Source organism: Phyllostomus hastatus, unplaced genomic scaffold (genome assembly GCF_019186645.2).
Source record: "Phyllostomus hastatus isolate PE091 unplaced genomic scaffold, TTU_PhHast_1.1 phas_scaffold_501, whole genome shotgun sequence".
NCBI classification, from domain to species: Eukaryota; Metazoa; Chordata; class Mammalia; order Chiroptera; family Phyllostomidae; genus Phyllostomus; species Phyllostomus hastatus.
Window position 1 is genome coordinate 50,745,496 of NW_025334033.1, and position 12,583 is coordinate 50,758,078.

General features: G+C 52.2%; 2 protein-coding genes across 4 annotated transcripts in view; one reads left to right on the forward strand and one right to left on the reverse strand.

The window, feature by feature from the left end:
* Positions 1-4: 4 nt before the first annotated feature.
* Positions 5-7,187, forward strand: ISCA2 (iron-sulfur cluster assembly 2). 2 transcript variants are annotated; one of them, XM_045823247.1, is made up of 5 exons: positions 5-108; positions 348-450; positions 564-679; positions 1,149-1,294; positions 7,120-7,187. In XM_045823247.1, exons 1-5 carry the CDS (start codon positions 38-40, stop codon positions 7,185-7,187), a joined length of 504 nt encoding a protein of 167 aa, XP_045679203.1. In that variant the 5' UTR covers positions 5-37. The 2 variants fall into 2 exon arrangements, with proteins under 2 accessions (XP_045679203.1, XP_045679204.1); XM_045823248.1 differs by lacking the exon at positions 7,120-7,187 and having other exon boundaries at positions 1,149-6,076.
* Positions 7,188-7,570: 383 nt separating this feature from the next.
* Positions 7,571-12,583, reverse strand: part of LTBP2 (latent transforming growth factor beta binding protein 2) — an 86,817-nt gene continuing 81,804 nt past the window's right edge. For both annotated transcript variants that reach the window (XM_045823245.1, XM_045823246.1), the window contains 8 exons: positions 11,630-11,821; positions 11,439-11,522; positions 10,597-10,725; positions 10,134-10,271; positions 9,886-10,053; positions 9,360-9,641; positions 8,183-8,332; positions 7,571-7,720 (listed from right to left, as the gene is read on the reverse strand). In XM_045823245.1, coding sequence (XP_045679201.1) covers positions 7,575-7,720; positions 8,183-8,332; positions 9,360-9,641; positions 9,886-10,053; positions 10,134-10,271; positions 10,597-10,725; positions 11,439-11,522; positions 11,630-11,821 — 1,289 coding nt within the window. In that variant the 3' untranslated portion in view covers positions 7,571-7,574. The remainder of the gene's footprint in view (positions 7,721-8,182; positions 8,333-9,359; positions 9,642-9,885; positions 10,054-10,133; positions 10,272-10,596; positions 10,726-11,438; positions 11,523-11,629; positions 11,822-12,583) is intronic.

Below are 12,583 nucleotides of genomic sequence, written 5' to 3' on the forward strand. Positions count from 1 at the left end.
ATTGGGGAGGCGCGAGGGGTGGGGTTTGTGGAGGAAGATGGCGGCCTCCCGGGCCTTATCTTTGAAAGTGGCGGCGCTGAGAGCGGTCACCCCCTGGTGGAACAGCAGGTACCAAGCCTAAAAAGGCACTTGGGGAGTGTGTTACGTTTTGCGCCTTTCAGGACTGGTCCAAAACTAAGGCCAGCGGGGGAGGTGAGGGTGTAGCGTGAGGCTGTCCTGTTGGAGGTCGTCGGGTTTGGTGAGGCAGTGCAGGTGGGGGTCACCAGGTTTGGCGTGAGGGTGTCCAGGTGGGAAGGGTCGCCAGGTGCCCCTCTGCTCGCGGGCTCATCGTCCTCTGCGCGCCGCAGGCTCCTCGCGGCCTCCGCCAGACTTCAGGCGCATCGGGACGTGTCATCCTCCAGCCCCAAGGCTGGCGAAGGGCAGATTCACCTCACCGAGAGCTGTGTCCAGGTGAGAGGGGTGGTGGTGCCCGGACGAGGGCCGGAAGTGCAGGGACCTCCCCTTGGCCCACCTTTCTTCCTTCCTGTGCCTGGCATTCCTGATCCCTTCTTCCTGCATTTCAGAGGCTTCTGGAAATCACCCAAGGGTCAGAATTCCTCAGGCTGGAGGTGGAGGGAGGTGGATGCTCCGGATTCCAATACAAATTTTCACTGGATACAGTTATCAACCCCGACGACAGGCAAGGAGGAAGGGGTGGCTCCTCAGAGAATGTGCGGGAGGGATAAAAGTGTCTCCCGTTTAAGGCGCACTTTTATTCCAAATTTAAAAGGTTTGCTAAGGATGCTTACCCCCCTTCTTACACAGTGGGGGTACAGTGAAGCTTTGTTGTCTAGATTCAAAATAACTAAGTTATTGGAGGAAGATTGGCTGCCTGGGTTATGATTAGGGTTAGGGTCAGGTTCAGGGTCCATAGAGTAGTTGATAGAGTTAGGCTGGACTAGATTCCAGGCCTAAATCTCTAAACATTTTCCAGTATTCATTTCATTGAATCTTTTTGCCTCAAAATCAGCACATTTTGGAGGTAATAGGAATGCATCCTCTATTTCAGAAACCTGAGGATGTGCACCTCTCACACCAGGGCTCAGAGGATGACCTGTTTTTGGTGTTTATGATATTCATTAATGCTTTTCTCCTTTTTTTTTCCCCAGGGTATTTGAACAGGGTGGGGCAAGAGTGGTGGTTGACTCTGATAGCTTGGCTTTCGTGAAAGGGGCCCAGGTGGACTTCAGCCAAGAACTGATCCGAAGCTCATTTCAAGTGTTGAACAACCCTCAAGCGCAGAAAGGCTGCTCCTGTGGGTCATCCTTCTCTATCAAACTTTGATTAGATGACAGGTGACCCAGAGATTCCCACCACCGGTACCAATTTGAGGAACCTGGGTTTCGTAGAATTTTAGTGGTTTCCTTCCAATCATGTTCTTCTCTTAATTTTATTTCCCACGATCCAGGGGTATTTCTCTTATTTTCAGAATGTGAAACTTTTACTCTTGACTTCATTTCTCCTGCACAATTTTAAGGCCGAGGCTCTAGTGGCTATTACCTAAGATTTAATACCTAGCTGAAACCCAGTATAATCTGTAGAGCCCCCAAGGTTCCAAAATTTGAGTTACTTTTCTGGCCTTCAGAGTGGCTTGTATAGCTATGTATAAAAGCTTCATTTTAAAGAAAGTCCTTATTAGCTTGTGTTTTGGGTCAGAGTCTCAGATTAGGTATCTTGAACATTTATCACTAGGCCAGAGGGGATGAGAAAGGCAAACGAAATGTTCTCATTTTCATTTCACCCCTCCTGAATGTGCTGGTTGACTTATCCTTATTGTCTCTGCAGCTCATGCTCCACTAACCATTTGTTAGGGCAGATACATTTTCTTCTTATACTCAGGAATCCACTAAAACCAAAAAACCCCCAAACAGGCTTAACCCTGACTGATACCTGAGTCACTTGAAAAATAGCCTCCATACTTCCACAGACATGTCAAGATTCTGTGATCACTTTGTTACCGAATCTTTTAAGGAGATGTTGCTTTACTTAACGTATGGTGCGAAACATCTCTGGTCTCATACAGAGCAGGAACTTACCTCTTAGTTGGACTAGATAATAGATGCGTAGGGGTTTTCTTTTAGGTTGGATAACCAGATAAAATGCAGGATGCCCAGTTAAATTTGAATTTCAGGTGAACAACAGGTTATTTTTAGTATAATTGTGTCCCAAACATTGTATGATACATACTTACAAAAATTATTTGTTGTTTATCTGAAATTCAAATTTAACTGGGCACCCTGTATTTTTATTTGTTTAAACCTGGCAACTTTAGGGTCACTGAAGGAAAAGCGTTCTAAACCACAAATCCCAGTGATTTTTAAAGCACTTGCTTGGGTTTGGCATTGAAATAGGTTATAGAGTTAGAAAGAGTTGTGTGTGTGTGTGTGTGTGTGGCCGCTGGGGGAGCCGGAACTGCATGGGCATACAGACAGCTGGAAGGCAAGCATGCCACCACCCCGATGAATGATATGCGAACACTGGTGTTGGGGAAACCACATCAGATCGATTCTGGAAGAATTATCAGTTAAATCCATGTTTTCCTCGCAAGCCTAAAAGTTCGTTACAGCAAAAACTGGCATTTCTGGACTGGATGGAAACCCTTCTAGACTAGATTATAATGAAGTCATTAGATAAAATAATTTACCATTAAAAGTGGAAATTAGGAATTTAGGGAGAAAGAATCTAAGAGAGACACACAGATGCTTACATTTTTAACATGGGAAGATCTAGAACTTAGAGAAATCAAACCTATCTTGTGTGTGCAACGTGTACAAAGAGGAAAGGAGGGGACGCTCAGAAACCTGAGCAGATTTCTTAGCAGATTTCCATGGATGGAGGCAGGAACCAGTGTACCGTGAAAGCATCGGTGTGTAACTTCACTGAGACATTGAAAATTGTTGCCAGTAACTGGGCCTAAGACGATTTTCAGCTCACGTTACGTCCTTTCATCCTCCTCAAAAAGACATTTTGCTACATTTTAAGTATTAGAAATATTCTTCCAGAATATTTTTGTGGGTTATTTATTGATACGGGAATTTAAAAACTCACAGTGGGCAGAAGCATAATAGCGCTAGTAGCTGAATAAGCCATTGAATTATAGTCATGAATTAGGCAGGAACAGGCTCCCTTGGAATGCCTACGTGTAATTATTAATGGGAAAAATGGAATTTTGTGTTTGGAAAGGGTAGGTTTGGGAGAAATCACCTTATTTCACACAGAAAGCTTTATGGGAGAACCTGAAGTAACAAGAACTCATCTGCTGCCCTGGCTGGACAGCTCTGCTGGTTAGAACATTATCCCAGTACACCAGGGTTGCGGGTTTGATCCCCAGTCAGGACACACACAAGAATCAACCAATGAATGCGTGAGTAAGTGGAACAACAAATCGATGTTTCTCTTTCCCTTTCTCTTTCTCAAGTCAGTTTTTTTTTAAAAAGTCTCTTCTGTAGGTGGGTGATACAGAAATTTTAGGAACAAATGATGCCATCAAGGTGACAGTAGGCAATTTCCTTGGAATAAACAGTAAGTGACATACAACAGGTTTAGGATCTTTCACAGGCACTTCCTGACCAGACGCCTTCTTCCTGGCAGGCCATAAAAGCAGACATCTTCACAAACGTTGCTCACTGAGCAAATTCACTTAGGAAAACTTTATAGTCTTCCAGTATCAATTGGAAGGGGTGTGTGTGTGTGTGTGTGTGTGTGTGTGTGTTTTGCTTTTAAGGGGAGGTTATCAAGGCCCTGTTTGTTGCAGAATTGATTTTATTTAACTGTATATGCAAACTACCTGGGGCAGCATGCGCCAACCATGTCCCCTCCACTGCCACAGCCATCCACCACCTTTTGCTTTAGCAAAACGTGCAGGAACCAAAGGTAGGGGAGCCCTGGATCTACTTTATATTGCGAATAGCTTTGTGTTGTTGGCTCCGAAGAGGTAGCTTCTTGGTCTACATTCAGATCTTACCTTGTGAAATAACGCTTTAGTTACGTGCTTGGTAGTGACTAGTGGAATGTGAACTCTAGGGGTCCCACCCACCCTTAGTTTCTTTGCATGGTATGTAAGTTATAGGTGTCCAACCCACCCTTCCCGTCTTTCGTGATTAGGGGAAAACAGGCTCAGAGTTAAGATTAGGAAGGACTACTAAAGTAGGTGTCCAAAAAGATACTCTTTTTTTTCTCTTTGCTCTGAGAATTGAGCCCTACTTTTTTGACCGTTTGTTAGAAAGCACCCAAGCAGAGGGTCGCCGTTCAGCAGGAACATCCTGTAGAAGAGAGGGGGCAGCACTGATGGTCACGGCGCAGCTCTCCTTTAAACCTTGGCCCCATCCACTGCAGCATTACTGTGGTTTTGTATGTTTGTCTCAAAGGCAGGAAATGACTTTTCTGGGGGTCTAGGCTTGATGTTTATGATTGCTTTTTAAAAATATCCTCACCAAGAAGATAGGTGTTACTGATTTTAGAGAGAGAAACAAACATCGGTCAGTTGCTTTCTGTATGCACCCCGACCTGGGATCAAGCCTGCAGCCTTTTGGTGTACGGGACTACGTGCTGACCGACCGACTGAGCCAGATTTCTTTTCAAACATCCCTGCCTGCCATTTTCCCATAGGACTGCTTAAGGGAAGTTTGCTTTGAGAAGTTTTGAAGGAATGGTCATCTGGTTTTAATTGAAAATATAGTCAGGTACATATATAAAGAGAAGGAAGGAACATTTAAGTAGTCTATAGCCAGCAGGTGTATTTAAAAATATTTTATTTTTTTAATAGATCATACATACGATACACAATTCCAAGAGGCACGAGAGGGGATACAGTGAAAAAGGGTCCAAATCCTGTATCCATCCACCCTGTCACCCTCCCCACAAATCACCATTGTTTCTAAGAATTTAGCCTACAGGCATAATCCCATAGATACAACATGAAATAACATTTGCACAAGAATATTGATTATAGCATTACTTTTAATAGTAAAAAATAGGAAACAATGGAAATGTCCACCAGTAGGGAACTGATTAAATAAATTACGATTTACCCATCCAATGGAAGAGTACACATTTATAAAATAGAATAAGCTCTTATGTGCAAGTATGAAGCAAAAAAAAGCAAGGGTAGAACAGCATGCATAGTATGCTGTTTGTAATGCATGGAAATACATGTATGTGCATGAAGTATCTCTGCAAGAGCAGACAAGGCGAGGGTGAGGAGGAGGGCAATGGAGCAGCATGTAATAAAGCCCAGAGTCGGTGCTGGCCGGGTGGTTCAGTGGGTTAGAGCGCCATCCGGTTGCGGGTTAGATCCCAGGTCAGGGCACATACAAGAAGTAACCGATGAATGCATAAATAAGTGGAACAACAAATTGATGTTTCTCTCTCCCTCTCTCTAAAGCCAATTGAAAAATGGGAAGAACGTGCGGTGCTAACAGGGCCTGTTGAGGAACAGGAGGACGTCCTCTGAAATGATGGGGGGTGAGGTGGAGTTGGTGGGTGTCCGATTCTCCCCCCCCCCTTTCTTTGGACGAGTGGCAGCACGTGTCTCACTGCGTTGTGCAGCCCTCCTTCCCCTCCATCCGTGTGGAAGGCATCGAGAGCCACTTTTTATTTTTCTGTTTAGGGCTCCATAGCAATTAATTGTAATGTTTTGCTATTACAAATAATGCTATAATAAATAACCTCTTACATATGTCATTTCACATTTGGGGAGAATATAGCTGAAGATTAAATCCCTAGAAGTATAGTTACTGATTTGAAGAGTAAGTGATTTTGAAAGACATTTTCATACCCTCTTCAGAAGACCTCTGTCGACTATATTTGTGAGTGCCTCTTTCTACAGATGCTTGCCAGCCGACAATTAAAGTGTCTCAGTGTGGTTTAACGTGCATTTCTTTTATTTTGAAGGTCAGAATATTTTCATATGTTTAAGAACTGTATATTTTTGTCTGCTGAAAACATTTCAACTAGTACAGTGACCTAGAACAAATTATTGAAGCTTCGTGTGTTTCCGTTTCTCATCTCTAAGTTGGAATAAAAATGATACATGGGATTGCTGGATGCCTATGTGAAATCTGTGTAGCACTCAGTACTGCCTAGCACAGGGTAAGTGTTCAGCGAGTTCCTGTGTGGCGGCTGGCACTCAGCAGCAGGAAGGACAGGGCAGATTCAGTGAAGAAAAGAGCATTCACTCCCTTGTTCATTTGCATTGCTGTCCGAGGGTACAGAGTCAGAGCTTTCCTTGACTTAGCAGAGTAAAGAGCCTTTTCCTGGGAGAACCCAATCAAAGGCCATTGGCAGCGCTGGCCAGGAGTGGACACAGCCTCCGCTCTAGTACTCTGACTCAGCCAAAGTGGTGAAGAAATTGGGTTTAATGTGGAACAGAAAAGAGCCCAGATCTACATTTCTTTGTTCTACTGTGGGTCTAAATTCCCAGCTCGCCGCGGTTGGAGATGGTCTCTACTTGCAGACTCAGAGAATGCCAGCCAGCCACTTCATGAAGGGGGGAGGGCAGAGGCTTCTGAGTAGAGAGCACAAGCAGCACAGGAAATCTAGCTCCCCCCAAAACAAGACTCCACTGGATTGCACAAGCTAGAAAATAGACCTCTTTATTTTTAGCACATCAAACTGGTGTCCGCAAGAGGAGAGCCCAGGAGAAATTTATTTCCCGTAAGAAGCAGTGTGTACTTCATTCAGGTCTCGGGAGATGGGGGCTGTGTCTGTGGCAGCCCTGTGTTTAGGAGCTGCCGCTGGGGATGTTGGGGATGTTCATTCACTCGAAGGTTCTGAGTGTTTTCTTTAGACTTGCGTAAAGCCCTGGCTCCCCCTGTTTTAAAAATCAATTTCCCCTATTAATGGTCGCCCTCTTGCTTCTCGGGGTCCTTGCTCCCCTTCACGTGTGTCTCTCACGCTCAGCAGTCCAGTTTTAGTCTTGCTCCTCCTAGATGAGGGGACCTCCACCCCTCCCTGGGGCCACAGAAGTGGCTGCAAGATGACGTGGCAAAATCCGGTCCAGACCAGATTGGCAGGGATGGCTTTGGGAGGAGGCGTTGGCGTCACTCCCCGGATTTCCTCCCATCCTTTTCTGCTCCACAGCGTCTGAAGGACCACCCCAGGACAGACGTAGGCTGTGCCCCGGTTTTGGAACCATCAGGGTGACGTGAGTCATGGCTAGAAAAGGGTGTCTGCAGTGCAAGGCTGAAGGACCTCGCGTGTTTGCACGGCTGGAGGGGGAAACAAGGGCCATCCTTCGGTAGGCATCCCACAGCGAGGCCAGGGCAGATGGCGGACTGGGCCTCATGGCCAGCGGCTGAAGCATTAAAGCATTTGGTGGTGGTTGAGCCAAGCAAGGGCATGGCAGCACGGAGGCAGTGACAAGCTCACAGCCAGAGCCTAGGCTGGGACAGATGAAAAGCAGGCAAGGCTGGCTGGGAGAGGGGCTGCAGAGCCTCCTGTGGATGTCTTCGTGGTGTCTTCCCAGCTAGAGAAGCGTCCTCCAGGGCCCCGCCGGAGCCCATTTCCAGATAGCTGCCCACACTGACTCCTCACTGCTACTCCTTGGCAGTGCAGCGGGGCGGCCCTGACTCGGCCACATAACCTGGGGGGCAGCGGCAGCGGTAGGAGCCCTCCGTGTTCTCGCAGTGACCATGGGCACAGAGTGCAGCAGGCCCGTTCAAGTCCTCACACTCATTCACATCTACAAGGAAGGAAAGCAGGAGAGATCTGGTGGGGGCCCAAGGGCCTGTGGCCTGGTGCTTCTGGCCCTCTGCTCACTGGCCCCAGCCCTGCAGTGGAATCGTAGGCATGGCAGCCAGAGGCTGATGTCACTGCCCCAAACTGAGCAACTCGAGGACACAAAGCAGGTGGTAGCAAGCCCATGCATAGTGTGCCCAGGAGAGTGACTGTACTCTTGTCCCTGCTTTTTCTCTTTCTAGGCACCTCCATGGAAAGGCTCATCACAGCACCCGACCTTCCTTTGGAGCTTTCTCACCCCGTGAGCTGGCCCTGGGCAGCCTCCCCGTGGGGCCGCCGTGGGTTTCCCAGCGACCCTCAATTTGGTCGTACATCTTTAAAGTGAGCCATGGGCCAGTCTGGCTTTTCTGCACGGAGCCACCGGGGCCAGAGTGCTCCTGCATTGCCACTCGGACCCGGAACTCACCCACACAGGCCATGTGGGCCATGTCCAGGTGGAAGCCCTCAAAGCAGTCACAGGTGTAGCCCTCCTGCACACGCACGCAGCGGCCGTTCTCACAGCCGTTCAGGACCCCGCACTCCTCCGCCTGAAGCCCCTCGAAGCCGGCCTGGTGTTCTGGTGGGAGGAAGTCAGGGAGAGAAGGAAGCTGGGGCGTCCCCGAGGCTGGACCCTCACCCTGCACTGCAAAGGGTTGGCCCTGTTCAGTTGCCCCGGTGGGGCCGGGCACGGTCATCAAACTCACAAAAAGATGCAAAAACAAAAGGCAATACTGTTTAAAAGAGTCATTTTAGGTAAGGTAGACCTTCACATGAGACCTTTAAATGAGGCCTCCAAAAGGGTTGCAATTCACTGCTTTCCTGAGGCCGGAGCCCCTGAGCAGTGGGGTGTCCTTACAGTTCTGGTTTTGTGGTTGGTGGGAGGGTGTTTGGTTAAAATTTTCCTTTTTTTTTTTTTGCTGGGAGGAGGTTGACAGCAAAAGTGGGTTTACCCTCACTCAACACAAAGCAAAACTACCAGGCCTGTCCAACCCTCTTCCCTGCCTAAGCCAGGCCCCAGCCCTGGAGGGGCCCCCACCCCGACCACTCCCAGGGCGGTCAGTCTGCGTCAGTCTGAGTGGGTGGCTGTGCCTGCGGTGGGTACGTGGCGCAGGTGCCAGCCCTGACTTCCCCCTTAGAGTCTGAGGCCAGAGTGCTGGGATCATTGCTCCTGTCAAACCAAGTCCCCACAGCGGGCCTGTGAAATGGTCACAGGTCCCTGATTAGCGTTCCAGGTCACCAGCTGGAACTGCAGAGCAGGTCGTTCTGCACACCCCACGCGGCGAGGGAGCTGAGCCGGGCACCGAGTGGGCCTGTGTCCTCCGCCGCCGTCTCCCATCTCCACTGGCGCCCACAGGGGCTCTCTGGGGGTGGGGACGGTGGTGTCCCGAACCCCCTCGTGCCCTGTGCTAGTCTGTCAGAGGGAGTTGTGAGAGTCTGACGTGGGCATTTGGAGCTGTCCCTTCCCTTGAGTGACCCGGGGAGAGGGCTTGGTATATCTCTCCTCTCCCCCCTCCTCGCCCTGCTGGCAGGGACTGGCAGGTGGGGGAGATGGAAGTGAAGCAGCTTTGGTGCCCGCCTTGTCCCACTTTTACAGCAACACAGACCTGGGTGGCTGGCCACGTAGTGGGGCTGGAGTTCTGAAGGCGGCAGGGGAGACTCAGGGCCTGGGGTACGGTCCCCTGGGTGGCTGGCTGTGTTGGGGAAGGGCGGCTCGGGGACGGCGTCCTCGGGGCCCAGGTAGTTGTAGAAGGGGGCCCCATCTGGGCCATAGAGACTGTACTGCAGGTCCTCGGGCCCGGGGCCATACTCGTAGCCTGGCCGGAAGTGGACCCCGGCCTCCCGCTCTGCTTCGATCCGGGCCACGTTGCACAGCTGAGCGTAGACCTCTGTCGGGGAGCAGGGAGAGGGTGCAGGCTGGGACTGCCGCCCTCTGGGAGTTCCAGCAGTGCTGCTGTCCCCACCTTGCCCCACAGCCTGCCCTACTTGGGCCCCAGACAACAGGGACTGAAGACAGGGCCGCCCTTTTCCTCTCTGAGTCTCCTCTTCCAAGGTGAGCGAGCGCATTGTCTACACTGAGGCCCAGCCCTGCTAGGAGGTGTCCCCCCTCACTCCCACAGGCATGGCCCGCACCAGAGCTCCTGGGGGGGCACAGCGCACACTGCTGGCTCCAGGCCTCGCCGTCCTGGCAGCAGCACTCTGTGTAGGTGGTGCGGTGCCCGTGCAGGGGTTGGCTGCACACGTAATTGGTGACTTTTTTCCAGCAGATGTCCATGTGGATGTCGTGGTCGGGCAGGTCCTCTGGTGGCAGAGACACGGGCATGTGAGCGCCACCCCCAGTCCAGGCCCGCCCCCCGCCCTGCCACCCCAGGCCCACCGACCCGTGCCGCCGGTGCTGTTAACGCAGCGCTGCCGGCTGAGGTCCAGGGTGAGGGGCGGGCTGCAGAAGCAGTGGAAGGAGCCTTCCGTGTTCACGCACTCGCCGTTCTCACAGGCCATGTCCTGGCACTCGTCGTGATCTGTGGTGGCGGGAAGAGGGGAGGGGTGCGTGGGGCAGCGCCAAGGAGGCTGGCCCACGGACCCCTTCGTGGACAGGGTTTGCGTGTAACTGATCACGAAGACCCAGCACCTGCTTCCCCTCCCCTGCCCCAGCCAAGCCCCAGAGGCCCCTCCTGGGGCCGCTTTTCCAACAGGTCCCCAGGGCTCCCCTCACCTCAGCCCCGCCTGCTGCAGCTGGCCTCTGTCCCCGGAAGGGCAACTCCCAACAAGAAAGGGCCGGCTGGCAGGGCTGGGCGAGCACTCAGCTGTGGGCCCGGGGTGGGGAGGGCCGGAGTGTGTCCTCACCCTCACACTTCCTGCCGGCGGCATCGTAGTGGTAGCCGGGATTGCACAGGCAGATGTAGCCAGGAACCGTGTTGAGGCAGCGGCCGTTCTGGCAGAGACTGGGCCCGAACATGGCGCACTCGTCAGCATCTGCGGGAAGGCCAGAAGCAGCGTGAGGCCGGACCCGAGGCTCGGGACTGTGAAGCCGGACTTGCTGGGTTGGAATCCTGGCCCCGACACCTGCTAGTTGGGTGACTCCGGGCCACTTGTTTAAGTTCTCCTTGCCTCAGTTTTCTACCTAAAAAAATGTAGATATGACTACTTAACTTCTTACAGTTATGATGAGGATTAAAAGATTAGTACATGCAAGATGCTTAAAATAGTGCTGGGCACAGAGCAAGCACTTCAGTCAGGAAAGCTACTTCATTTTCTGTTATTTCCTTCTCCAGCTTTCGGATCAGGGTGCTCAGGCCTGAACTACCCACTTTGAGTGCAGGCCCCCAAAGCTGCTGGCTCTGTCAGTGGGGCCAGGGAGACAGGCGGCTGCCTCTGGCTTCTGCACAGCAGCACCCCCGCTCTCGCCCTGTGCCCTGAGACAGAGTAGTCAAGGCGTTGTAGTTTGACTGCCCCATCCTGGGGGCGGGGGGTCAGCCCCGGGGAGCAGAACAACCAAGGTGGGGTTCTATGAACATTCCCAGGGGAGATCCAGCCAGAACTTCCAGCCAAAACTCTGGAGGACCCCAGCCCCAGGGAGTCTCTGGCTGCATGCAGAGCTTCCCTGGGACCTCCCGGAGGCCCAGGCTGGACCTGTTCAGGGGAGCAGAGCTCGGTGGGGGTGGGGTCAGGATGCGTAGGGAGGTTACCTGTGTATGTGGTCTGTCCAAACATCCAGGCTCCTTCCACAGGGATGTAGCCTTTGCCACTAGGGCAGATCTCGCTGAATTCGACTGTGGGGAGGCACCCGAGCTCAGAGAGAGGAGGGCTCTGCCCCCTTCTCTCAGTGTCCCCCTGCAAAGCCGACCCCAAGAAGATTCGGGACCGTCAGGGGCTGTACCTGAGTCCGGGGCCGGGCAGGGCTCACAGGCGGCCCCCCAGCTGGCTCCCTGGCTGCAGCAGCACTCGGCCTGCGTGGTGTTCCGGCCCAGGAGGCTGGCGCAGGGTGGCTGGCCTCTGGGCCCAGCGTAGCATTCTGCTCGGAGGGGGCCTGAGAGGTGGTCCCCCGGCGGGGCGGAGGGGACACTCTGGCCTGTGTGTGACAGGTGCTCCTTGTTATTGTCTGTTCATGGCCCTTGGGCGATGCCTTTGCCATTGTAGACTTACCATTTACATACCACTTCCCAGTGTGCCACCTGCCTTTACCTGTACATCTCCCTTGGCGCCCTCCACAACTCCGTGGGGTGCATCATTCTCATCAGCTCCCTTGCACACACAGGCGAGTTGGGCGACTTGCCACAACCACCAGCTATTAAGTGGCATAGCGGGGAGTTGACCTCAGTTCTTTGGGTGCCAAAGTCCCTGTTCTCTCCAGCATACCAGCCTGCCTTCTGCCACCACAGTGCGGGTGCCCCCTGCCTGTTCCTCTGCTTCACCCTTACCCCATCCCCTCCCACCCTTCCTGTTCCAGGTCCTGCTTTCTTTTCCCCACGTCAGAGGAGGCCAGCCGAGTCCCAGTCCACCTGGGAAGAGAGGCTGCACCCAGCAGCTCTGGGGCGGAGAGGAAAGAGGAGAGTCCAGCTTAGCTCTGCTTCCAGAGGGTTTCCTGAGGGTGGACTGAGGGTCCCTCCAAGGCTCAATCTGAGATCCTTAGGGCCACCCTAAGTGGCCTCAGAGCTTCCTGAGCCTCCTATAGTGCCCCCCACAACCCCGCAGCCTCCTGGATGTTTCTGGGCCTGGGGCAGAATGCCCTCTTATCTTGACATTTGCTGCACTCTCCGACTCCTTGCTTCCCCACACTCCACTCCTAGGCTGCACCCCTGCCCACGCCGCCTTAGTCCTGGCCCAGGCCTCC